Raw genomic sequence first — 26,470 nt, forward strand, 5'->3', positions numbered from 1 at the left:
CCTGGGAGTGTTTGATGGGGGACAGTGTAGAGGAAGCTTTACTCTGTATCTAACCCTGTGCTGTCCCTGTCCCTGGGAGTGTTTGATGGGAACAAAGTAGATGGAGCTTTACTTTCAGTTTTAACCGAGTAGAGGGAATGTTTTTTGAAATTAAAAGGGTAGTGGAAGCTTTACTCTGTATCACACCCGGTTCCCTAACCTGCTCTGGGAGTGTTTGTCGGGGGGACAGTGTAGAGGGAGCTTTACTCTGTATCACACCCGGTTCCTTAACCTGCTCTGGGAGTGTTTGATGGGGGGACAGTGTAGAGGGAGCTTTACTCTGTATCACACCCGGTTCCTTAACCTGCTCTGGGAGTGTTTGTCGGGGGGACAGTGTAGAGGGAGCTTTACTCTGTATCACACCCGGTTCCTTAACCTGCTCTGGGAGTGTTTGTCGGGGGGACAGTGTAGAGGGAGCTTTACTCTGTATCACACCCGGTTCCTTAACCTGCTCTGGGAGTGTTTGTCGGGGGGACAGTGTAGAGGGAGCTTTACTCTGTATCACACCCGGTTCCTTAACCTGCTCTGGGAGTGTTTGTCGGGGGGACAGTGTAGAGGGAGCTTTACTCTGTATCACACCCGGTTCCTTAACCTGCTCTGGGAGTGTTTGTCGGGGGGACAGTGTAGAGGGAGCTTTACTCTGTATCACACCCGGTTCCTTAACCTGCTCTGGGAGTGTTTGTCGGGGGGACAGTGTAGAGGGAGCTTTACTCTGTATCACACCCGGTTCCTTAACCTGCTCTGGGAGTGTTTGTCAGGGGGACAGTGTAGAGGGAGCTTTACTCTGTATCACACCCGGTTCCTTAACCTGCTCTGGGAGTGTTTGTCGGGGGACAGTGTAGAGGGAGCTTTACTCTGTATCACACCCGGTTCCTTAACCTGCTCTGGGAGTGTTTGTCGGGGGGACAGTGTAGAGGGAGCTTTACTCTGTATCACACCCGGTTCCTTAACCTGCTCTGGGAGTGTTTGTCGGGGGGACAGTGTAGAGGGAGCTTTACTCTGTATCACACCCGGTTCCCTAACCTGCTCTGGGAGTGTTTGTCGGGGGGACAGTGTAGAGGGAGCTTTACTCTGTATCACACCCGGTTCCTTAACCTGCTCTGGGAGTGTTTGTCGGGGGGACAGTGTAGAGGGAGCTTTACTCTGTATCACACCCGGTTCCTTAACCTGCTCTGGGAGTGTTTGTCGGGGGACAGTGTAGAGGAAGCTTTACTCTGTATCACACCCGGTTCCTTAACCTGCTCTGGGAGTGTTTGTCGGGGGACAGTGTAGAGGGAGCTTTACTCTGTATCACACCCGGTTCCCTAACCTGCTCTGGGAGTGTTTGTCGGGGGACAGTGTAGAGGAAGCTTTACTCTGTATCACACCCGGTTCCTTAACCTGCTCTGGGAGTGTTTGATGGGGGGACAGTGTAGAGGGAGCTTTACTCTGTATCACACCCGGTTCCTTAACCTGCTCTGGGAGTGTTTGATGGGGGGACAGTGTAGAGGGAGCTTTACTCTGTATCACACCCGGTTCCCTAACCTGCTCTGGGAGTGTTTGTCGGGGGACAGTGTAGAGGGAGCTTTACTCTGTATCACACCCGGTTCCTTAACCTGCTCTGGGAGTGTTTGTCGTGGGGACAGTGTAGAGGGAGCTTTACTCTGTATCACACCCGGTTCCCTAACCTGCTCTGGGAGTGTTTGTCGGGGGGACAGTGTAGAGGGAGCTTTACTCTGTATCACACCCGGTTCCCTAACCTGCTCTGGGAGTGTTTGATGGGGGGACAGTGTAGAGGGAGCTTTACTCTGTATCACACCCGGTTCCCTAACCTGCTCTGGGAGTGTTTGATGGGGGGACAGTGTAGAGGGAGCTTTACTCTGTATCACACCCGGTTCCTTAACCTGCTCTGGGAGTGTTTGTCGGGGGACAGTGTAGAGGAAGCTTTACTCTGTATCACACCCGGTTCCTTAACCTGCTCTGGGAGTGTTTGTCGGGGGGACAGTGTAGAGGGAGCTTTACTCTGTATCACACCCGGTTCCTTAACCTGCTCTGGGAGTGTTTGATGGGGGGACAGTGTAGAGGGAGCTTTACTCTGTATCACACCCGGTTCCTTAACCTGCTCTGGGAGTGTTTGTCAGGGGGACAGTGTAGAGGGAGCTTTACTCTGTATCACACCCGGTTCCTTAACCTGCTCTGGGAGTGTTTGTCGGGGGACAGTGTAGAGGGAGCTTTACTCTGTATCACACCCGGTTCCCTAACCTGCTCTGGGAGTGTTTGTCGGGGGACAGTGTAGAGGGAGCTTTACTCTGTATCACACCCGGTTCCTTAACCTGCTCTGGGAGTGTTTGTCGGGGGACAGTGTAGAGGGAGCTTTACTCTGTATCACTCCCGGTTCCCTAACCTGCTCTGGGAGTGTTTGTCAGGGGGACAGTGTAGAGGGAGCTTTACTCTGTATCACACCCGGTTCCTTAACCTGCTCTGGGAGTGTTTGTCAGGGGGACAGTGTAGAGGGAGCTTTACTCTGTATCACACCCGGTTCCTTAACCTGCTCTGGGAGTGTTTGTCGGGGGGACAGTGTAGAGGGAGCTTTACTCTGTATCACACCCGGTTCCCTAACCTGCTCTGGGAGTGTTTGTCGGGGGGCAGAGTCTGAGCCTAAAGAGACGGATCCCTTTTTGATTTTGCCTGCCATCTTCCAGATACACTAACGTGGAACAAACCGAACGTGAATGGTGTTTCCCCACTCCCACGGAGTCTGCACTCGGCTACCGTAATCGGCAATAAGTGAGTGAAACAGCCTGCTCTCCTTGAGAATGAACAACTTTGCGAGTGTGCCTGTTTATTTTTACCACTTTACTCCCTCCTTGTAGATCAGCCCTCACCTGACTCGAGATGCTGACATCTCTCCACCTCTGTTTATTATAAAGCCGTTGGGTTTGACCCCGGGCTTGGGGTATATTGTTGGTTCGAGTTTCACTTGGCCCGCACTTGGTGAAATAGCATTGGGGTTCGGGCGCATTCACTTGTGACCCTACGTGCTGCACATAAAGTAGAGGCTGAGTAATGGTTGGCAGAGTCCCATTTGTCGTCGTGTGGCTTTGCAGATTAGAGTAGCCATATCTCCTTCCTCGGCCAACACCCTGCTGCTCCACATCACCCACTCTCCGCCACTGGACTGGGGAGCAGTCCCTTTAAAAAGATACACTCGGAGCAGCAGGAAGACATGGTCGTGTCTCCCCATCTGGCTGTAAGAAGCAATGAGGACTGCACCTGCCCCTGCATCCTCCCTCCCCCCTGAGCGAGAGTGACCAGCTAGAGTGGGATATCACCTCGTGACAAATGCCCCCATTGAACGACAGGGAGAGTGGCCCTCCCCAACCAGGCCAGGGAGGAGCCAGAGCTAAGCTCTGCTCGAGGGCACTCAGTGCAAACCCCTTACACACCTGTAGAGTGTGATATACTTGACTGAGGGGGTGTCCCCTCTGCCCAGTATGTGGTAGGTCAGTCGTCTTGAACTCAGCAGTCCATCCCCTGTCCCAGGGGAGCGTGGGGCACTCCCTGCCACTCAGTCATTGAGGGCGATCATGTCAATGAATCGAGTAGAGCTAGCATTGTGTGGGGAGGGTTGTGGGTGGAGAGTCTCAATAAGTGCACGTGAGAGAAAGCAATAGGATGATGTGGGTTTTGCGGATGGAGGGGGATGGTCAGGGAGAATGAAGGGAAAGGAGGTGTGTGCGGGTGTGCTAGTACAGAGTAGACGGCCTGAATGACCTGTTTCTCCCAGTTTGTAACTTTTTTTTCCTCTCCGCCCCAGAATGTATGTATTTGGAGGCTGGGTCCCGTTGGTCATGGAAGATGTGAAGGTAGCCACTCATGAGAAGGAGTGGAAATGCACCAACACGTTGGCTTGTCTCAATCTGGGTACGTACAGGGGCTGCTTTCTCTCTCCTCTCCATCGTGCCCCCTTCCCTAATCCCACAGTCAGCCAGCACTGACCTTCCCCCTTTCCCGTAGCTGTACCGACACCCGGATTCAGCTCTGGCTGACCTTTCCTGCTCCCCGTTGAGACGTGTTGTGCTTTGCCCTGTGACAGACACGATGACCTGGGAGCCGGTTGTGATGGAGACGCAGGAGGACAACCTTCCCCGAGCTCGTGCAGGCCACTGCTCGGTCGCCATCAACTCGCGGCTGTACATCTGGAGCGGGAGGGACGGATACCGCAAAGCCTGGAACAATCAGGTGTGCTGCAAGGACCTGTGGTACCTGGAGACAGGTAGGCAGGAGCAGACTGCAACCCTGCTCCCTCTAACACTCCACTCTCCGAACAATCCTCCATCTGCCCTCTAACAAGTCCCCAACCCACAGCCGCCACCACCGAAACCTCCTGCAGCCTTGAGCTACTTCTGACCAGCAGGCCGCAGCAGACTGCGCCGTGAGCCTCCCACGCATTTGGCCATGTCAGGCTAACAACGTAGCCGATTCAGTAGAGACACTCAAGCAGCGACTTGCCCCTCTTGCGCCTTTTCCCTGTAAATGCTGAACCGACCATACACCAGCCTGGATGGGGGGGGGGGGTGGGGGGGAACACTACCACGTGCCACACGGGCTGACATGGTTTCAACTGGCTTCTGAATCAGACCTCGCTCTGATGGCAGTGAGATGTAGTCAAAGACGCCTCTGCTTCATTCATGCTGTTCAGAGGAGGGGATTCTGCTGTCCTTACCTGGACTGGCCTACGTGAGAGTCCAGACCCCACAGGGACACGGGTGGTTAGGTGAATTGGCCATGCTAAATTGCCCGTAGTGTTAGGTAAGGGGTAAATGTTTGGGTGGATTGCGCTTCGGCGGTGTGGACTTGTTGGGCCGAAGGGCCTGTCTCCACATTGTAATGTAATCTAACTCTCTCTCTGAAGCGGCCCGAGGAGGGCACTCACTTCATGGAGCAGCAAATGCCAGTCTGGTCGGCAGTGTCCTCATCCCGTCAGCAATTGGCTAAGGTCCAATTGAGAACATGCTGAAGAGGGAGAAAAGTTACCAGCAGAGCTGCCTGATTGAGGACACGACAGGCACTGTGTGTGCTCTGTTCGCTGTTTACCAGGATTAACTTGGGCTTCTCACTTGCAATATTGTTAAGGCAGGCGTAGGTAGATTCTCCATTAGCAAGAAAGTGAAAGGTTATACTTATGCAGCACAGAAACAGACCGTTCAGTCTAAATCATCCATGCTGACCAGGCAATCTATATAAATCTAGTTCCAGCATTTACCCCGTATCCTCCTTAAACCCTTCCTATTTATATACCCGTCCTTTTAAATTCTGTAATTGTACCAGCCTCCACCACATCCTCTGGCAGCTCATTCCACACACGCACACACACACCACCCTCTGGGTGAAACCTTTGTTCCTCAGATCCCTTTAAAATCTTTCCCCACTTGCCTTAAACTTCTGCCCTCTCGTTTTGGGTCCCCCTACCATAAGGAAAAAGACTTTGCCTATTCGCCCTTATCCATGCCCCCTCATGATTTTATAAGCCTCTATAAGGTCACCTTTCAGTCCCCAATGCTTCAGGGAAAGTAGCCCTAGCCTCTCCCCGAGGCTCAAACCCTCCAACATCCTTGTAAATTGTTTCTGCACCCTTTCAAGCTTCACGACATCCTTCCCCATAGCAGGGAGACGAGAATTGAATCAAAAGTGACCTCCCAACACCTATACTCAGTGCACTGACCAATAAAGGTAAGTGTTCCAAACGCTGCCTTTACCATCCTGTCTACCTGTGATTCCACTTGTAAGGAATTTAGTGGTGATTGTCATCCACGAGTTCAGCCTTTGGTTTGGTCCCCCTCCCATAAGTGGAAGCATCTCTGACTTTACCCTGTCGAACTTCAATGCAGCAAACTTGTGATTAACTGGCACCTGAGGTGAATTGAGGAGGCGATGACGTTGTGGCTTTATGGCTGGACTCTTAGTCCAGGGACTCGGATAATATCGTGGGGACCTGGGTTTAAATCCCGCCACAGCGGATGGTGTCATCTCGATGAGTTCCAGTAAGCAAACGCTATCATACAGGCATGGGTCAAGAGGCCCTTGGAGCCTGGTCCTCCCACGTAAACACAATGGTGAAGGGGGGGCCCAACAACCCCACCTCTTCCTCAGGAGGCTTACGGGATTCGGCGTGACCGTAAGGACCCTCGCCAACTCTTACAGGTGCACCGTAGAAAGCATTCTGCCCGGGTGCATAACAGCCTGCTACGGCAACTGCTCTGCCCAGAAACTACAGAAGATGGTATGCACAGCCCAGACCATCGCGGACGCCAGCCTTCTCTCCATGGAATACATTTACACTTCCTGTTTCCACGGAGAGGCTGCCAATATCATCAAACTTCCCCACCCCACCCCAGTAACGCTCTCTCCCATCAGGCAGAAGATACAGAAGCTTCAGCACGCACCGACCAGTTCAGGAGCTAGCTGCTGCTTCCCTGCTGTTATTAGACCGCTCAAATTTCAAATCTAACATTGATCTTCCTTTTGTACACCACCTTATGTGGGTCAATGGCATAGTGGTATGATGGCTGCATTGTTAATTCAGCGTTCCGGGGACCCGGGTTCGAATCCCACAATGGCTGGTGGTGAAATCTGAATTCAGAAATATCTGGAATTAGACTACTATAAATCTGTTGCCAGTTTTTGGAAAAACCCATCTGGCTTACTCTGGGGAAGGAAACTGCCTACAAGTGACACCAGACCCACGGCAATACAGTTGACTCTCAACTGTCCTCCCGGCAATAAATGCTGGGCTAACCTGCAACGCCAACCTCCCGTGAATGAATAAAGAAAAGGAAAACAAAAATCCTTCAGTGTGCTGGACGTGGTACTCCTCGCTCTGTTCAATCACCGTTTGAGCTTTGTACAGTATGATTGGCCTGTACTGCACACAACAAAGAGACCTTGGAGTGCAGGTTCATAGCTCCTTGAAAGTGGAGTCGCAGGTAAATAGGATAGTGAAGGAGGTGTTTGGTATGCTTTCCTTTATTGGTCAGAGTATTGAGTACAGGAGTTGCAGCTGGACAGGACATTGGTTAGGCCACTGTTGGGATACTGCGTGCAATTCTGGTCTCCTTCCTATCGGAAAGATGTTGTGAAGCTTGAAAGGGTTCAGAAAAGATTTATAAAGTTGTTGCCAGGGTTGGAGGATCTGAGCTACAGGGAGAGGCTGGACAGGCTGGGGCTGTTTTCCCCGGAGCGTCGGAGGCTGAGGGGTGACCTTATAGAGGTTTATAGAATTATGAGGGACATGGATAGGATAAATAGGCAAAGTCTTTTCCCTGGGATCAGGGAGTCCAGAACTAGAGGGGCATAGGTTTAGGGTGAGAGGGGAAAGATATAAAAGAGACCTAAGGGGCAACTTTTTCAGGCAGAGGGTGGTACGTGTATGGAATGAGCTGCCTGGGGAAGTGGTGGAGGCTGGTACAATTGCAGCATTTAAGAGGCACTTGGATGGGTATATGAATAGGAAGGGTTTGGAGGGACATGGGCCGGGTGCTGGCAGCTGGGACTAGATTGGGTTGGGATATCTGGACGGCCTGGAGAGGTTGGACTGAAGCTGTACATCTCCATGACTTAGAGACACATGACGACAAGAAGTCCAGTCCAGACAACAGGTGGCCTGGGGGTAGGTGGAGAGAGAGAGAGTCATGCAAGGGGTCAGACGGGCACCTCTCCATGCCAGCCAGGGTATTGCAGATGAACGAATCTAACCAAAGCTCCCTCTCTGGGTCTTTATTTGCAGAGAAGCCTCCAGCGCCATCGAGGGTACAGCTGGTCCGTGCCAACACCAACTCGCTGGAGGTGAGCTGGGGGTCCGTGCCCACCGCCGACGCCTACCTGCTGCAGCTGCAGAAGTACGACATCCCGGCTGTGACTCCAGCCTCCCAGCCCCTGCCCTCGGTGCCTGCCGGGCAACCCAAGAGCCCTGCCCCTGCCTCGGCCGCCCCCTCCCCCCAGCAGGTGGGCAGCTCGCTGCTGCCACTGCCCCCGGGAGCTGCCGTGCCCTGCTCACCGCCGGTGACAGCGTCTCCCGCCTCCTCGCTGGCCCCTCCGCAGACACTGCTGGGGGGCGCGGCCCCTACCACCACCGGAGCCCGGGCGCAAGGTGAGATGGTGGCTGCTGTGTGGGCGAGGGTGTCGCAGGGGCTGGAGGAGGTGACCGAGATAGGGAGGGGGTGTAGGGGGCTGGAGGGGGTGCCGGGGTAGCGAGGGGGTGTAGGGGCTGGAGGAGGGGACAGAGATAGGGAGGGGGTGGAGGGGCTGGAGGGGGTGCCGGGGTAGCGAGGGGGTGTAGGGGCTGGAGGAGGTGACTGAGATAGGGAGGGGCTGGAGGAGGGGACAGAGATAGGGAGGGGGTGTAGGGTCTGGAGGAGGGGACAGAGATAGGGAGGGGGTGGAGGGGCTGGAGGAGGGGACAGAGATAGGGAGGGGGTGGAGGGGCTGGAGGAGGGGACAGAGATAGGGAGGGGGTGTAGGGGCTGGAGGAGGGGACAGAGATAGGGAGGGGGTGGAGGGGCTGGAGGAGGTGCCGGGGTAGCGAGGGGGTGTAGGGGCTGGAGGAGGTGACTGAGATAGGGAGGGGCTGGAGGAGGGGACAGAGATAGGGAGGGGGTGGAGGGGCTGGAGGAGGTGCCGGGGTAGCGAGGGGGTGTAGGGGCTGGAGGGGGTGCCTGAGATAGGGAGGGGCTGGAGGAGGTGCCGGGGTAGCGGGTGCCCTGAGCTCTCCCCTCAGTTTCTCTCTCCCTGCCAGGTCCGACGGCCGTTCTGCGGGTGGCCTCTCCTCAGGCGCCCACCGTCCTGTCGAGTGGGAGCTCCCTGATCGCCGTGCAGCCAACAGGGAACCAGGGGAAGGTGCCGGTCCCCGTGACAACGCTGTCTAGTGGAGTCCACATGGTAGTGTCAGCCCAGGGCAGCCAGGGCATGGTGAGTTGTATGTGGGAATCTCAACATTGTAGGCACCTTGGTGAACATTCGCTGGCCCCATCAGTGGTTCAGAGCCACCTCCTGCCCCCAGTAATCTCTGTGTCTGCGTGGCCGATTGTCATAGCAACACAGCCAGGTCCTAGGATGGACCTGCATTCATGTAGCACCTAGTTTTGTTGCAGTAATCATTGAAGTACAAAACTAACGGTTAATATTTGGAAAATTCAGGTCACGATCGAGGACACCAATGTCCCTGCCTTCCCGGGAGGAGCTCTCTGCTCTGATCCGAGTTTCCTGATCTTGTATCCGACTCCTGGAGGTTTCTGTTTTCCACCTTGCTGGGCCTGGGTAGGCGGGGGGCGTCTGTCTCCCACTTGAGCTGCTCCAGCAGTGACTTTGACCACGGAAATAAAACGGCGTCTCTCCCAGTCGCCACTCACCTTTGAAGCCGTATTCTCCTCCCTCCCTCTGTCCGCCTCTCCCCCACCCCCCGCCCCCACCCCTTTGTCTCCGTCTCGGGGGCTAAGTCTTTCTGTCCCCAACCTTTCAGATCAGTGAAATGTACTCGTCAACACAACCAGCCCCATCTCTCCTGAGGAAAACGACCGCAGTCCCATTCCATTTCCCTCGAATATCTCGGCTGTGTGTCCTCCCCAGGCCTGTCACCTCCCCCCCCCCGAGAGGAACTCTCAGTGCCTTTCTCGTTCTGATCTTGCGGCCATGGTGATTGGAGCTGGCTTAATTCCTGCCTGAGTGTGAACCCTGTCGGGCACCTCTCCCCGTCAGTGCCCAACTCGCAAAAGCCCTCAGTGCCGCCGCGGTTTCCCTTTTTAAGGTTTGGCGTTCTTGCGATCGGGTCCTGACGAGCGCGGGGCGGGAACCGTCGCAGGAGTTAGTGACCCGAGCGATGTCGCTCCTGGGGTTGGCCCCACAGACCATCGGAGGCGCGACGCAGATGAGTGGGATGGCAGCACTGGCGGCTGCCGCAGCGGCCACGCAGAAGATCCCTCCGACCACCATCTCCACCGTGCTCGGCGTGCCCGGCTCGACCATGATCAAGACGGTGGCCGTCGCTCCCGGTTCCACGCTGCCAGCTACTGTCAAGGTGGCATCCTCCCCCATCATGGTGAGTGCCGCTGTGTTGGTCAGCCTGGGCCGGCATCAGCATTTATCCGCGACAGGAGCATCCCTTATTGACCCCCCCATGAACAGGTGGTGGTGAGCCGCCCCTTGACCAGCAGCAAACCTCACCCCCCCCCCCCCCCCCCACCCCGTGTGGTGTAGGGAGACCCCCCCCCACGGTGCCCCGTGAGGGAGGGGGTTCGAGGACACTGAAGGAACGGCCCATATCATTCCTGATCGGGAGGGGAATTCCCGGGGGGGGGGGGGTGTTTCCCTCATCCCCTGTGTCTGCTGCCCCCTCAGGGGGTGGTAATCCTCCCCCTGTATCTGCTGCCCCCTCAGGGGGTGGTGTTCCCCCCCTGTATCTGCTGCCCCCTCAGGGGGTGGTGTTCCCCCCTGTATCTGCTGCCCCCTCAGAGGGTGGTGTTCCCCCCCTGTATCTGCTGCCCCCTCAGGGGGTGGTGTTCCCCCCCTGTATCAGCTGCCCCCTCAGGGGGTGGTATTCCCCCCTGTATCTGCTGCCCCCTCAGGGGATGGTGTTCCCCTGTATCTGCTGCCCCCTCAGAGGGTGGTGTTCCCCCCCTGTATCTGCTGCCCCCTCAGGGGGTGGTGTTCCCCTGTATCTGCTGCCCCCTCAGAGGGTGGTGTCCCCCCCCTGTATCTGCTGCCCCCTCAGGGGGTAGTGTTCCCCCCTGTATCTGCTCTCCCCGTCCTTCCAGGGGGTAGAGGTGGGTGTATGGAAGGTGCTGTCGGAGGAGCCTCAGTGAGTCTCTGCAGTGTGTCTTGTAGACGGTACACACTGCTGTCCCTCTGTGGCGGGGCTGGAGGGAGGGGGGGTTGGAGGTGGGGCTCAGTGTGACCATCGAGTGTGGGGGGGGGTGGAGGGAGTGAGTGAGTGGAGGTGGGGGGTCAGTGTGTCGATTGAGTGTGGTGGGGGGTGGGGTTGCTCTGTCCCTGCACTGTGTTGTTGGAGCTGGCACCGTCCAGAGCAAGTGGGGAGTATTCCCTCACCCTCCTGACTTGTGCCTTGTCGATGGTGGGACAGGGCTTTGGGGGGGGGGGGGGGGGGGAGTCAGGAGGGAGTGACTCGCTGCAGGATTCCCCCTCTCTCCTCCCCCCCCCTCTCCTCTCCTCCCCCCCCCCCCTCTCTCCTCCCCCCCCCCCCCTCTCTCTCCTCCCCCCCCCCACCCTCTCTCTCTCCTCCCCCCCCTCTCTCTCTTCCCTCCCCCCACCCCCCCCCCAGTTGACTCTGATACTTCCCGGTTTCTCTGGCTGTAGGTGAGTAACCCGGCCACCCGGATGCTGAAGACTGCAGCTGCTCAGGTTGGCACCTCGAGCACAGCGGGAACGTCCATGCGGCCGATTATCACCGTCCACAAGTCGGGCACGGTGACGGTGGCTCAGCAGGCCCAGGTGGTCACCACGGTGGTGGGAGGTGTGACCAAAACCATCACACTGGTGAAGAGTCCCATTTCCATGGCAGGAGGGAGTGCACTGGTAACTGTCACCATCGTGTGTCTCTGTCTCTCCTCGCTCGCGCTCTCCTTATTCTCACACTCTCCCACTCACTCATTTGTCTGTATCGTTCTCTCTGTCTCTCTCTCTGTCTCTCTCTCTCTGTCTCTCTCTCTCTGTCTCTCTCTCTCTGTCTCTCTCTCTCTGTCTCTCTCTCTCTCTGTCTCTCTCTCTCTCTGTCTCTCTCTCTCTCTGTCTCTCTCTCTCTCTGTCTCTCTCTCTCTCTGTCTCTCTCTCTCTCTGTCTCTCTCTCTCTCTGTCTCTCTCTCTCTCTGTCTCTCTCTCTCTCTGTCTCTCTCTCTCTCTGTCTCTCTCTCTCCTCTCTCTCTCTCTGTCTTCCCCCTGCTCCGCAGTCCCCTACTGATTGGGAGAGTTATTGAGTAAACGTCATGTGTTTCCAATCCCTGCTTCCAATCCCTGCCACATATTTTGCTCCGTAGGGATTAACTTGTGCGTTCGGGACGGATTGATCTGAACACTCACTTTTTGTCCACTGATGCCAGGCTGTCCCTTAGTCAGCTACCCCACTCGCCCCCCTCCTCCTCCAGCCTGTTACACAGGAACAGGAGGCCCATTCAGTCCCCTCCTCCTCCAGCCTGTTACACAGGGACAGGAGGCCATTCAGCCCCTCCTCCTCCAGCCTGTGACACAGGGACAGGAGGCCATTCAGCCTCCTCCTCCTCCAGCCTGTGACACAGGGACAGGAGGCCATTCAGCCCCCTCCTCCTCCAGCCTGTTACACAGGAACAGGAGGCCATTCAGCCCCTCCTCCTCCAGCCTGTGACACAGGGAACAGGAGGCCATTCAGTCCCCTCCTCCTCCAGCCTGTTACACAGGAACAGGAGGCCATTCAGCCCCCCTCCTCCTCCAGCCTGTTACACAGGAACACGAGGCCACTCTTGTTCCCCTTCTTGTTTGGTGAACTTGCGTATTCTACCTGAAACATATCCCACCCACCCCACCCCGTGTGGACTGGGCCTCCGTGCCAGCAGCATCGATTGTTCCTGCGCTCCGTGTCCAGGCGCGTGTTTAACGTGTCCCTCGGCATTATTGTCACGATGCCCCTCAGGACCCAGGTGTGTGTGGGTGCAGGGAGCACCATCGCCCACTGCCAGGCTTCACTGAGGCACGGATAATGGTGCTGTCAGTGGCCAGTCCCTGTCTGACAATGTCTTCTCTGTGTGTGTGTGTGTGTGTGTGTGTGTGTGTGCGATCTTTCTCAATCTCTCCTCCTCCTCCTCACCCCGCTCTGTGCAGATCTCCAGCCTGGGGAAGATGGTCTCCCTAGTTCAGACCAAGCCAGTCCAGTCGGGAGTGGTGACGGGTCAGGCAACGTCCAGCCCAGTTACCCAGTACATCCAGGTGAGAGAGCACGGTGGGGGTGGGGGAGTACTGCCAATGGCAGGGTAGCGATTGTACCGGGGAGTCTGTACGGTACACTCCCGGCCAGTGACTGAGGCGATTGTGAGGAGTCACTGCTCTGAGTGGGCCCCCCGCTGTGAGAAAGGCAAGGTTAATGGTTCAGGACGGAACTGATACACCCCAAATCTGAGGCTTGGTAGGGGCTGTGAAACACCTCGCTTTTATCATCCTCTAGTCACCGCACCCAGGAATTTCTTGCCCTGATACGGGTGGGTAGGTGGGGTTCTAGATTACTGACAATTCAAGCCTCCCACTGCGCCGACCCTCCGGCACGGTGCTCCATTGGTGCCAACCTTCTGGCACGGTGCTCCCTCTGCCCTGACCCTCTGGCACAGTGCTCCCTCTGCCCTGACCCTCTGGCACGGTGCACCCTCTCCGCTGACCCTCTGGCACGGCGCACCCTCTGCCCTGACCCTCTGGCACGGTGCACCCTCTCCGCTGACCCTCTGGCACGGCGCACCCTCTGCCCTGACCCTCTGGCACAGCGCTCCCTCTGCGCTGACCCTCTGGCACAGTGCTCCCTCTGCCCTGACCCTCTGGCACGGCGCACCCTCTGCCCTGACCCTCTGGCCCGGCGCTCCCTCTGCCCTGACCCTCTGGCACAGTGCTCCCTTTGCCCTGACCCTCTGGCACGGTGCACCCTCTCCGCTGACCCTCTGGCACGGCGCACCCTCTGCGCTGACCCTCTGGCACGGTGCTCCCTCCCCTCTGCGCTGACCCTCTGGCACGGTGCACCCTCTGCGCTGACCCTCTGGCACGGCGCACCCTCTGCACTGACCCTCTGGCGCGGTGCTCCCTCTGTGCTGACCCTCTGGCACAGTGCTCCCTCTGCACTGACCCTCTGGCGCAGTGCTCCCTCTGCCCTGACCCTCTGGCACCGTGCTCCCTCTGCCCTGACCCTCTGGCACAGTGCTCCCTCTGCCCTGACCCTCTGGCACAGTGCCCCCTCTGCGCTGACCCTCTGGCCCGGCGCACCCTCTGCGCTGACCCTCCGGCCCGGCGCACCCTCTGCGCTCACCCTCTGCGCTGACCCTCTGGCCCGGCGCTCCCTCTGCCCTGACCCTCTGGCCCGGCGCACCCTCTGCGCTGACCCTCTGGCCCGGCGCACCCTCTGCGCTGACCCTCTGGCCCGGCGCTCCCTCTGCGCTGACCCTCTGGCCCGGCGCTCCCTCTGCACTGACCCTCTGGCCCGGCGCTCCCTCTGCCCTGACCCTCTGGCACGGCGCTCCCTCTGCGCTGACCCTCTGGCCCGGCGCTCCCTCTGCGCTGACCCTCTGGCCCGGCGCTCCCTCTGCGCTGACCCTCTGGCCCGGCGCTCCCTCTGCGCTGACCCTCTGGCCCGGCGCTCCCTCGGCGCTGACCCTCTGGCCCGGCGCTCCCTCTGCGCTGACCCTCTGGCCCGGTGCTCCCTCTGCGCTGACCCTCTGGCCCGGTGCTCCCTCTGCGCTGACCCTCTGGCCCGGCGCTCCCTCTGCGCTGACCCTCTGGCCCGGCGCTCCCTCTGCGCTGACCCTCTGGCCCGGCGCACCCTCTGCGCTGACCCTCTGGCCCGGCGCACCCTCTGCGCTGACCCTCTGGCCCGGCGCACCCTCTGCGCTGACCCTCTGGCCCGGCGCACCCTCTGCGCTGACCCTCTGGCCCGGCGCACCCTCTGCGCTGACCCTCTGGCCCGGCGCTCCCTCTGCGCTGACCCTCTGGCCCGGCGCTCCCTCTGCGCTGACCCTCTGGCCCGGCGCTCCCTCTGCGCTGACCCTCTGGCCCGGCGCTCCCTCTGCGCTGACCCTCTGGCCCGGCGCTCCCTCTGCGCTGACCCTCTGGCCCGGCGCTCCCTCTGCGCTGACCCTCTGGCCCGGCGCTCCCTCTGCGCTGACCCTCTGGCCCGGCGCTCCCTCTGCGCTGACCCTCTGGCCCGGCGCTCCCTCTGCGCTGACCCTCTGGCCCGGCGCACCCTCTGCGCTGACCCTCTGGCCCGGCGCACCCTCTGCGCTGACCCTCTGGCCCGGCGCTCCGTCTGCGCTGACCCTCTGGCACGGCGCTCCCTCTGCGCTGACCCTCAGCTCCGACCCTCCGAGCTATGGATGTTTCTGATTTGCCGGTTCTCACCTGGATCCTAACGGCGTGTTTTCTCCCTGGGCGACGGTGCCATGTGGCGGATATTACAGACCAAAGGCCCCCTCCCCCCAGGTGCCACCATCCTGAAGCTGGTGACGTCTGCTGACGGCAAGCCCACCACCATCATCACCACGACGCAGGCCGGAGGAGCAGCTGCCGCCAAACCACCCACCATCCTGGGCATCAGCAGCATGTCTGCCAACACCACCAACAAACCAGGCACCACTACCATCATCAAGACCATTCCTGTCTCAGCCCTAATGGCTCAGCAGGGGACAGCAGGTAACGCTTGCGAGTTCTTGTGAGTGCACCCACTTGGAAAGACTGGCCTGGACAGGCAGTTCAGCCCTTTGAGCTTTAGGTAGTTAAGGCGCTTGCCTTCACTGCTGAGACTAAAGAGTATGGCAGCTGGGACATATTGGGAAGATAGTATTGAAGCTACAGAGAGTCCAGACTAGGCTGGCTGCTCCCGAGAATAGAGGGTTTGTATTACGTTGGACACTGGAGTGGGAGAAAGTGAGGACTGCAGATACTGCAGACCAGAGCTGAAAAATGTGGTGCTGGAAAAACACAGCAGGCCAGGCAGCATCCGAGGAGCAGGAGAATCGACGTTACGGGCATAAGCCCTTCTTCATTCCTAAAGAAGGGCTTATGCCCGAAACGTCGATTCTCCTGCTCCTCGGATGCTGCCTGGCCTGCTGTGTTTTTCCAGCACCACATTTTTCAACTCTGGACACTGGAGTGTCAGAGTCTGAGGGGTGACCTTATAAAATCATCAGGGACATGGGTAAGGTGAATGGCGGGTGTTTTCCCCCTGGGTAGGGGGGATTTCAAGAATAGGGGGCATATCTTCAAGGTGAGAGGCGATAGATGTAAAAAATCCATAAGGGACAGTGTTTTTTTTTACACAGCGTAGTTCATGTGTGGAATGAATCTCCTGAGGAAGTGAGTACAGTTACATTTAAAAGTCATTTGGCCTAAGTCCATGAATAGGAAGGCTTGGAGGGGTACTGGCCAGGTGCAGGCAGGTGGGACTAGGTCAGTTTGGGATTATGGTCGGCATGGGCCGAAGGGTCTGTTTCTGTGATGTGTGACTCAAAAACTGCACCTTCCTGCCTCGTCCCTGAATTCCCAGCAATCTGTCCACTTCCCGACCTTGGGTGTAGTGAGTGACTTGGTGTTAGTTGGGCTGGACAGTATTGAAGGATCACGTGCCCCTCTGAGAGGAGGGATGTCTACTCCCTTTTCTGCCAGCACACCGTGTCCTGGACTCGCCACCCTACTGCCTCTCAGCACTTAAACCCTGCCCAGATGTGAAAGAATGTCTCTCGTCTCAATGGGGTTGTCCTTTCTTCTGAGCACCAGGAAATATGGGTGTATTGGTGCCCATGAGTACACTGGAGGTCCTCTGTGACTGGTGGGCACTGCCAGAGCTGGTGTGCATCATCGGTTCCAGAAAGGACATCTTAATTTAGTGTCATTGCTTTCATCTCTTGGCAACAAAAGCTAACCTTCCATTTGCTGTTCCAGCATACAAATGCCACCTTGTAAGCTACCTGCTGGGTGAGAGGTTGATCGAGGGACTGTACACTGGCTGGCGGGAGTCCTTGGCTGTCCATAAGTGCTCATCGTTTCACAGAGAAATGGATTCCTTGTTGCCGTCTGCATCTCAATCGCGTACACTGTCCCCCATCCCTGACCAGTCCTGGCTCCTCAGTGCCTTTTCCTGTTGTTTGCCTAAGCAGCTGTGTAAACAACGCTTGCGATGAGTGGCAGGTTCCTTGTTGGATGAGACCCAGTAGTTGGTGAGCCACATTGCCAGCCCGTCTGGTGATGACAAGTTGGCTGGTGGTGGAATGGCCAGCGCACACGGGGCTCTTCAGCAAATTGCTGTCCGTCTGATTGTAGATGATGGGTGAGTGAGCTGCCCGTTTGCGAGCAGCCATGTTTGATGCAGGGAGTGGAGGAAGAGTCTCGCCTTTGTCCAATGTCTGTCCTACTGCCTAACCCACCCGGCGCTGTGTTTTTAAACCCCAGGGGTCACGAGCAATACTGGCATGAAGTCTCCGATCACCATCTTCACCACCAAGGTGATGTCAACGGGCACCAACAGCCCCGCCAAGATCATCACCGCTGTGCCAAAGATCAGCGGAGGAACAAGCCAGCAGGGGCTGACACAGGTTAGTGCCCGCAGTGGAACAGAGCAGCTTGGGGTCGTGGGGCCTGCAAGTAGGACGGGGGTGAGTGTGACACGGCTGTGCGCGCACGGTGCAGAATGTGGAAGCTTAAGTTAGAAAGTCGGAACACAAAAGGCCGTCCTACCCATCATTACTCGCTTCAAATGTTATCCAGTTAACCCCACTCCCACACCACTTCACAGCCCCCCACCACGAGGCTTTCTGCTCAGATTCCCTCTGATGGTTTCTGTTGGATCCCCTGCCCTTTCAGGCGGCACCTTCCAGATTCCGTTGGAGCTTATTCTCAAACGCGGTGTTTCCTGCCTTTTCCTTCTCTGTTGCTGGCTCCTCTTCGTGTCCAGTATTCTTCGGTTGGCTGGCCAATGTTTGCCACCCTCCCTGACTGCCCCCTTGATCCGAGAGCCCTGCCGGGGCAGTGTCGGAGGATGGTTGCGAATCGAAGCCTGTCGCTACACTGGGGGAATGACTGATGTCCTCCGAGAAGAGATATCCCTGGGTTTCTCCCAGTGATCAGCAGCGGTCACTGCTCCTGAGGAGCCTGTAGTTTGTGCCATTGTTATTGCAGTTAAAACGCCACCGGTTTCCCTGGAAAGATTCCTGATGAAGGGCTCTTGCCTGAAACGTTGATTCTCCTGCTCCTCGGATGCTGCCTGACCCTGCTGTGTGTTTCCAGCACCACACTCTCGACTCTGGTAGGATTTGAACCAGTGTCCCCACAGTGTTTCGCCAGCTGTTTTTAAAAACCCACCTCCTGGCTGTACTCCAAGGAGAACAGTTCCCACGGCTGCGGCTCCCACTTCGGCTCACGCTCTAACCCACCCCCCCCCCCCCTCAAACTCTCACTGCTGACGGTGCATCGCGTCCCCAATCATTCCCCAGCTCCTCCCCCCGTCCTTCCTTGCTCCCAAGAAATGACGTTTGTCCTGCATCCCACGATTGGATTGTATCAGCCGTCGCGTGATATTGAGGGCCCAGTGTGCGAACGCCATCAAACAATTCCCCCTCCCCAACACCCCCAGGTCATCGCTTTGCAACATCCTCCAGATTTCTGCCCCTCCAACAGCCTCATTCCCGCGGGGTGGGTGGGGTTTGAGGGGAATTGTACCGGCATGTTTAACAGTGGACTGGATATGTAGGGGGTGGGTCGGGGGACTGGATACAGGCGCTGGGAGGTGGGGGAGGGAGACGTGTGTGGGGCACGCTGTCCTGTACACTGTCACTGTTTACAGAATGTGAAAGTAGCCTGCTTGCTCGTGGGCACAGAGCTTCCTGACAGCTTGTGTTCACACCAGCTTGTGTTCCAAAGGCCAGTGAGGGAGAACGGTGGTGGCGGGTGGGGTGTGTTCACGTCAGCGGGGCCGAATGGCCTGTTCCTGCCTCATGATCGAGTCGACCAAGTGACAGCTGTGGAGAAAGGCGCCTGTCAGGCTCCCCTCCCCCCCCACCCCTCCTGCCTCCAGATTGTTACAGGCAAGAGGCTTGGACACATTCCTTGCATTTGTCGCGTACAGGTCCCAGTGTGTGAGCATCTGGTGTTGGTGTGTGCAGTTTGTCCCTGAGCCCAGGGCTGGCAGTGTATGGTCTGTACCCCGCCATGATCTGGGGTACACAGCGTGGGATTCCTGCTGGTTCCCAGAAGGATGGGTTGGTGCACTCTGCTCCTCCTGTATGGGAGGGGGCAATGGGAGAGGGGGTCGCTGGTTTCTGTGTGCACTGATCTAGCCACGTGCTTTTTTTTTTGCTCAGGTATTACTAAAGGGAGCCCCGGGGCAACCGGGTACCATTCTGCGCACCGTCCCGGTCAGCGGTATGCGGTTAGTGACACCGGTATCGGTCTCGGCAGTGAAACCAGCTGTCACCACGCTGGTAGTTAAGAGCACGACGGGTAGGTGTCCCCGCGGCATACAGACCCCACACCGCGCGGTATCGAGGGCGTCCATCCTCCCGCTAACTGCAGGAACGTTCACATTCCAGGTGTGACCACCTTGGGCACGGTGACAGGCTCTCTCGGAGGGGCTGCTGGCGTGGGCGCCCCCACCAGCCTGGGCACCTTCTCCAGCCAGCTGATCAACTCGGCGGTCATCACCGTGTCGGCCGCTCAGTCCGGCCTCACCACGGCCAGCACGCCAACCGTCGCCATGCAGGTAACTCCGAGTCTCTGCTCTGTCTGCACTGTCCGGAGGCGGGCGGGGTCTGAAACGCTCCGCTTCGGCGGGGGATGTGGAATTGCTGCCTGGTGTGAGCATGGAGAGACCGTGAGGGCTGCACGACGCTGCAGTGCAGAGGCATCTGGGTAACCCAGGATAGGAATCTGAAGGAGTGAGTACATCGATGTAGAGAGTGATGACTGAGACATAAAGAAAAGTTGGTCTTCATCGCAAGACGCTTGGAATATATCAGTCAGAGAGTCTTGTCCCAACCACACAGGGGTAGGTGAGGCCAGAGTCCCTCCCTAACAGCTCCGTGGCTGTCCTTTCACCCCAGAAAACGCAGAGGCTCACCCACCCCCACCTTCTCAAGGGGCAATTAGGGACAGCCAGTAACCGCTGACCCAGCCAGTGGTACCCACGTTCCATGAGTGAATGGAGAACAGTACCAGGAGCACTGTGTTCCCTGTGGAGAAGGGGGTCTGTCTTCCGGAGAGAGGGTGAGCAGCTTGGACCAGTCCCCGTCAGAGTTTGGAAGACCGAGAGGATGATGGCATCGCAGAAGCTGAGGTGGGTGGGCAGCGTGGGGTTGGGGATTGACAGGCTGGAGGCTGAGAGGATGGGTCCCCCTGTGGTAAGGTCTGCACCGAGGAGGGAGAGGGGACAGTGAATGCCTTTGCAGTTTTTATTCCCCAGTGAGGTGCGCGTCTCCCCAACCAACCTTCGAGATTTAGTGAAGGGAACTCTCGTCGTGTTTAATTCCATCTCTGTTTCTCTCTGTCTGCGTGTCTCTCTCCCCCCCCCGCCCCCTTCCTTGCCTCCACCTCCCCTTCTTGCATTCTCTTCTCTTTCCCCGTCCTTACCTCCCCCCCCCTCTCTCTCTCTCTCTCTCTCTCACCACCCCCACCCCCAGGCTGCGTCAGAAGCCACACGAGTCACATTAATTGCTGCGCCCACCGGGGTGGAGACGTCATCAATCCAGGAGTTGCCCGTCACCATCCTTGCCTCCCCTACAATGGAGCAGCCCTCACTGGTGCACGTGCCTGAGAGCGGGCAGACTGAGGGCCAGGCGTCCGGGAGCCCGCCCTTGGTTTGCTCCAACCCTCCCCACGAGACGTCCGAGACCAACACCACCAATACTGCCACGACAGTCACTGCCAACATGGGCGCCAACCAGGGTAAGCGCAGGGCGGCTCGGAGACCTGGGCTGGGAAACATCGGAGCCGTCTTTCCGCCAGCTCGTGGCTGCGGGATTTCTCACGCTCCCGAATAACCTCCCCCCTCCTCTGACTCTTCCCGCAGTCCAGCCTCCGCCCACCAACGCGCAGGGCCTCCCGGAGACAGTGCACGGGGAGACCGCGACAGCGGGCACAACCAACACGGCAACCACGGTGTCTGCAGCGCAGACCGGGGCTAACACCACGGTGACACAATCTACTCCAGCTCCCGGGCCCTCCATCCCGGTAAGTGAGCGTATGGCAACAGGGTTTCCGGTCACCAAAACAATCCGTGACGTCGCGTCAGGGTCTGGTAGTCAGCGGGAGTACGGTGTTAAACATTAGCCATGGATACCACCCCCTGTGCCCATCACAAACCTTTTATAGGGTATTGATGACTCACTCCTAAATTGAGATGTTACCTGCTTCAACGGCTAACACCAGTTTAAATTGACCACATTGAGATGATGAGGCAGCTCTTGTTTGATGGTGTTACTGAACCAGCTATCTACATCAGGTTCTAAGGTTTAATCGAGAGAAACGAACCATCAAACTACTCAGCTGCCACTGTATTGCATCTGCCAGGCGATTCTTATTGTTACCGGAGAAGAATGAGTACAGGTTTATTTAGTGTAACCTAAAGAACTTGAGCAGATTGAGAGTAAAGATCCCCCATCAAACACTCCCAGGGACAGGGACAGCACGGGGTTAGAGACGGAGTAAAACTCCCTCTACACTGTCCCCCATCAAACACTCCCAGGGACAGGAATAGCACGGGGTTAGAGACGGAGTAAAACTCCCTCTACACTGTCCCCCATCAAACACTCCCAGGGACAGCACGGGGTTAGAGACGGAGTAAAGCTCCCTCTACACTGTCCCCCATCAAACACTCCCAGGGACAGGGACTGCACGGGGTTAGATACAGAGTAAAGCTCCCTCTACACTGCCCTCTCCAGGTTCTTTTGTGCTGTGAGCTGGGGTTATGTCGATGGATTTGTGATATTGATGGGACTCACTCCGGCCTCTCCTCTCGCTGCAGGGCGTGGCGAGGATATCGGAAGGCACAGACGTCACAACGTCGACGGAACAGCCCAGCCCCTCGACCGGCGAACAGCCTCTGGCCCCAGACCCAGTCTCTGGCCCCCAGTCGGCTCCAGGGGAGAAGGCAGTGCCGCCTGGCTCAACGGCAGAGAGCGGGCCCCCACTGCAGACCGGCGAGGGCACAGCAACCGAACAGCTGGCACCCCCCCAGGAGCTGATGGCGGACGCGGTGACAGGGCTGACTCCAGAAGAGCTGGCAGTCACAGCAGCTGCAGAGGCAGCCGAGCAGGCAGCTGTCTCCCAGGAGGTGCAGGCCCTTGCCCTCCAGGCTGTACTGCAGGCTGCCCAGCAGGCTGCGATGGGTAGGTACGACGAGACCCTCCCCCAATCCCCGGACCTGTCCTGTATTGCATTCAGCACTGACCCTCCGGCAGGGCGGCGCTCCCTCGGCGCTGGCCCACCGGCAGTGCGGCGCTCCCTCGGCGCTGGCCCACCGGCAGTGCGGCGCTCCCTCGGCGCTGGCCCACCGGCAGTGCGGCGCTCCCTCGGCGCTGGCCCACCGGCAGTGCGGCGCTCCCTCGGCGCTGGCCCACCGGCAGTGCGGCGCTCCCTCGGCGCTGGCCCACCGGCAGTGCGGCGCTCCCTCGGCGCTGGCCCACCGGCAGTGCGGCGCTCCCTCGGCGCTGGCCCACCGGCAGTGCGGCGCTCCCTCGGCGCTGGCCCACCGGCAGTGCGGCGCTCCCTCGGCGCTGGCCCACCGGCAGTGCGGCGCTCCCTCGGCGCTGGCCCACCGGCAGTGCGGCGCTCCCTCGGCGCTGGCCCACCGGCAGTGCGGCGCTCCCTCGGCGCTGGCCCACCGGCAGTGCGGCGCTCCCTCGGCGCTGGCCCACCGGCAGTGCGGCGCTCCCTCGGCGCTGGCCCACCGGCAGTGCGGCGCTCCCTCGGCGCTGGCCCACCGGCAGTGCGGCGCTCCCTCGGCGCTGGCCCACCGGCAGTGCGGCGCTCCCTCGGCGCTGGCCCACCGGCAGTGCGGCGCTCCCTCGGCGCTGGCCCACCGGCAGTGCGGCGCTCCCTCGGCGCTGGCCCACCGGCAGTGCGGCGCTCCCTCGGCGCTGGCCCACCGGCCGGGCGGCGCTCCCTCGGCGCTGGCCCTCCGGCCGGGCGGCGCTCCCTCGGCGCTGGCCCTCCGGCCGGGCGGCGCTCCCTCGGCGCTGGCCCTCCGGCCGGGCGGCGCTCCCTCGACGGCGCTGGCCCTCCGGCCGGGCGGCGCTGGCCCTCCGGCCGGGCGGCGCTCACTCGACGGCGCTGGCCCTCCGGCCGGGCGGCGCTCACTCGACGGCGCTGGCCCTCCGGCCGGGCGGCGCTCACTCGACGGCGCTGGCCCTCCGGCCGGGCGGCGCTGGCCCTCCGGCCGGGCGGCGCTGGCCCTCCGGCCGGGCGGCGCTGGCCCTCCGGCCGGGCGGCGCTGGCCCTGCGGCCGGGCGGCGCTGGCCCTGCGGCCGGGCGGCGCTGGCCCTCCGGCCGGGCGGCGCTGGCCCTCCGGCCGGGCGGCGCTCCCTCGGCGCTGGCCCTCCGGCCGGGCGGCGCTCCCTCGACGGCGCTGGCCCTCCGGCCGGGCGGCGCTCCCTCGACGGCGCTGGCCCTCCGGCCGGGCGGCGCTCCCTCGACGGCGCTGGCCCTCCGGCCGGGCGGCGCTCCCTCGACGGCGCTGGCCCTCCGGCCGGGCGGCGCTCCCTCGACGGCGCTGGCCCTCCGGCCGGGCGGCGCTCCCTCGACGGCGCTGGCCCTCCGGCCGGGCGGCGCTCCCTCGACGGCGCTGGCCCTCCGGCCGGACGGCGCTCCCTCGGCGCTGGCCCTCCGGCCGGGCGGCGCTCCCTCGGCGCTGGCCCTCCGGCCGGGCGGCGCTCCCTCGGCGCTGGCCCTCCGGCCGGGCGGCGCTGGCCCTCCGGCCGGGCGGCGCTCCCTCGGCGCTGGCCCTCCGGCCGGGCGGCGCTCCCTCGACGGCGCTGGCCCTCATTCTATTGGCTGCTGGTTACATGAGGCATTAGCATGATAACGGTATGGGTGGAAATCCATTACGTTGCAATACTTCTTTTGTAAGCAGTGCTGACGTATGCTGGGCTGGTTTAGGAAGGAACTTTTGTGTTTCCCTTCCAGTCTGCCGCTGTGTTCGCTTCTTTATCCGTCTGCTTTGTCCACCCTCTCCCTTCCAGGTTCCGGGGAAACGATGGAGATGCCAGATGCGAAGCAGCAACCGGCCGAGACGGATTTGGCCCAGCTGAGTGCAGTGCCCAGCGATGCCCAGCAGGCAGCGCTCCCACTGGCCGTGCTGGCTCAGCATGATCTGGCAGTCCTGGTACAACAGCAGCAGCCGCAGCAGCAACAGCCACAGCAGCTCCTGTCAGCCGGGCCCAGTCAGCCCCAGCTACCCACTGAAGCCCTGGCACCCGCAGACAGCCTCAACGACCCCTCCAGCGAGACCAACGGGCTTGGCGAGCTGGCGGTGCCCACCGTCAATGTTGGCACCCACCCGCTCCTCCCCCCAACCACCACAGAGGGTACGTGTCCGCTGTGACTAACTGATTCTCCTGTTGCCCCTGCCGAGGGTAAATGCTGCCATCTTGACCCCGGGTAGAGCCTAGCGCTACAGCCACAGGGAGAGGCTGGATAGGCTGGGGCTGTTTTCCCTGGAGCATCAGAGGCTTGAGGGGTAACCTTACAGAGGTTTATAAAATCATGACGGTGGGGGGGCATGGATAGGGTAAATAGACAAGGTCTTTTCCCCCTGGGGTGTGGGGGGGTCCAGAACTAGAGGGGCATAAGTTTAAGGTGAGATGGGGAAAGATTTAAAAGGGACCCAGGGTGCAACGTTTTCATGCATAGGGTGGTGCGTGTATGGAACGAGCTGCCAGAGGAAATGGTGGAGGCTGGTACAATTACAATGTTTAAAAGGCATCTGGCTGGCGGACATGGATAGGAAGGGTTTAGAGGGATATAGGCCAAATGCTGACAAGTGGGGCTAGATTAGGTTAGGTTAGGATATCCGGGTTGGCATGGAGGAGTTGGGCCGAATGATCTGTTTCCGTGCTGTCTGACTTAGGCCAGGGTTTAGTCTGTGGCAACAAATGTGGCGTTCCTGTTGAAGATTGTGTTATGTGGAAGGGTGTGGATAGGCGGGATCTGGGGAGGAGGGGAGATCTGATCGAGCTGTACAAAGCCACAAGACGCAAAGAGGGAGTATAGTATTCTCTCCCCCACCCAACCACCACTCAATGGCAGGCGTGTCTTCACACCAGACCGCTTAAGCTGAAGATGAGGAGAAAGTGATCGAGGGGAGTTCTGAGCCAGAGGGTGGTAGAAATATGGAATGTGCAGCTTGAGGGGTGGGTGGAGGGGAGTACTCTCGCAACATTTAAACAGCATCTGGATGAGCATTTAAACTGCCAGGGCACGGAAGGTTGTGCACAGAGTGTGGGTAAACCCAATTATTGCAGTTAGGTGTTTCTTGGTCAGCAGGGATGTGGTGGACCGAAGGGCCTGTTTTGTATGTTGTATCACTCCGGCCCTATGGGACGCTCCCCGGGGGGTTGGCATCCGTGGATTTGGTTTTGGTTTTAGGGAGGGGTGGGGGCTGTGCGTGCCACTTGACTCACCCTCTGGTCCCCTCGCCCACAGGCCTGGCACCGTCCAGCTCTCTCGCCTCTCCGCAGCCGGTCTCAGCGGCGAGCCCCAGCAAGCTGCAGGCGGCTGCGACCCTCGCCGAGGTCGCCAACGGGATTGAACCCTCGACCACGGTAAGCTGCTCACGGGGTTGGGCGGTGGGGGGGAGGCGCGACAGCACTTTGGATTTCTGGCATGCAGTGCGGCCACACCTGATCCTGTTGGGGGCTCTCGAAGCAACGTCGAGAGCAGTTTGACCTTATTGTTCACGGGGCTGGTGAAGGTCGCTGACTGTCTCGTTGCATTTTACCCCATTGGACAGTTTTGCCTCTCTGTCTCTTTCTTTGCGTTTACCTGAAAGCCGTTGCTTTTCCTGTTTTATATTGCCAGCAAGCACAGGTGACCCTTTCCCAAATCAGCGGGCAACACCAAACCTGGAAGCAATGCCAGGCTGGTTTAAAACTACAGTAGGCTGGCGAGGAATCTGAAGTGGGCTGGTGGGTGGCAGTGCAGAGACAAGTACAGGGGTGTGTTTTGGCCGGACGAGAATGGAGATTGTGTATAAAACGAAAAGGAAAGAGGGTGACACTCTGTAAGGATGGTGCAAGAGCAGAGAGAGAGACCAGTGTGCGCTTAAGGCAATAAAGTTGGAAGAGAGGGCAGTACATAAAACATAGAGTACCCTGGGCCTTACTCTCGAGGGTGAAAGTGAGGACTGCAGATGCTGAAGATCAGAGTAGAGAGTGTGGTGCTGGAAAAGCACAGCAGGAGAGGCAGCATCCGAGGAGCAGAAAAGTCGATGTTTTGGGCATAAGCCCTTCTTGGGGCGTGGAGTGCAGGAGCAAGGAGGTGATGTTGAACCTATCCAGACACACTTGTTAGACATCAGCTGAAGTATTGTGTACAGGCACTGGGCACCGCGCTTTCGAAAGGTGGTGTAACTATTGGAGAGAGTGTGGAATTGGTCTGCGAGAACGGGCGCGGGGGTGAGACGGTTTAGTGATGAGAGACCAGGGAAGTTAGGACCGTTCTCAGAGGAGATTTGACAGGA

General features: G+C 59.1%; 1 protein-coding gene across 2 annotated transcripts in view; it reads left to right on the top strand.

Moving 5' to 3' along the window:
* LOC122542048 (host cell factor 1-like) overlaps window positions 1-26,470 on the top strand; it is a 51,773-nt gene that overhangs the window by 12,072 nt on the left and 13,231 nt on the right. Inside the window, exons 5-21 of one of the 2 annotated variants that reach the window (XM_087985244.1) lie at window positions 2,721-2,805; window positions 3,836-3,942; window positions 4,115-4,294; window positions 7,805-8,167; window positions 8,813-8,985; window positions 9,920-10,111; window positions 11,386-11,604; window positions 12,880-12,984; window positions 15,207-15,438; window positions 17,194-17,336; window positions 19,101-19,239; window positions 19,329-19,498; window positions 20,415-20,679; window positions 20,804-20,964; window positions 21,758-22,121; window positions 23,973-24,317; window positions 25,435-25,553. In XM_087985244.1, coding sequence (XP_087841370.1) covers window positions 2,721-2,805; window positions 3,836-3,942; window positions 4,115-4,294; window positions 7,805-8,167; window positions 8,813-8,985; window positions 9,920-10,111; window positions 11,386-11,604; window positions 12,880-12,984; window positions 15,207-15,438; window positions 17,194-17,336; window positions 19,101-19,239; window positions 19,329-19,498; window positions 20,415-20,679; window positions 20,804-20,964; window positions 21,758-22,121; window positions 23,973-24,317; window positions 25,435-25,553 — 3,362 coding nt within the window. Of the gene's footprint in view, window positions 1-2,720; window positions 2,806-3,835; window positions 3,943-4,114; window positions 4,295-7,804; window positions 8,168-8,812; window positions 8,986-9,919; window positions 10,112-11,385; window positions 11,605-12,879; window positions 12,985-15,206; window positions 15,439-17,193; window positions 17,337-19,100; window positions 19,240-19,328; window positions 19,499-20,414; window positions 20,680-20,803; window positions 20,965-21,757; window positions 22,122-23,972; window positions 24,318-25,434; window positions 25,554-26,470 lie in introns of those variants that run through there. The other variant, XM_087985245.1, reaches the window with a different exon arrangement.

This window comes from Chiloscyllium plagiosum, unplaced genomic scaffold (assembly GCF_037043375.1).
Source record: "Chiloscyllium plagiosum isolate Xiang-an unplaced genomic scaffold, Cpla_swu_hap1 HiC_scaffold_51, whole genome shotgun sequence".
Taxonomy (NCBI): domain Eukaryota; kingdom Metazoa; phylum Chordata; class Chondrichthyes; order Orectolobiformes; family Hemiscylliidae; genus Chiloscyllium; species Chiloscyllium plagiosum.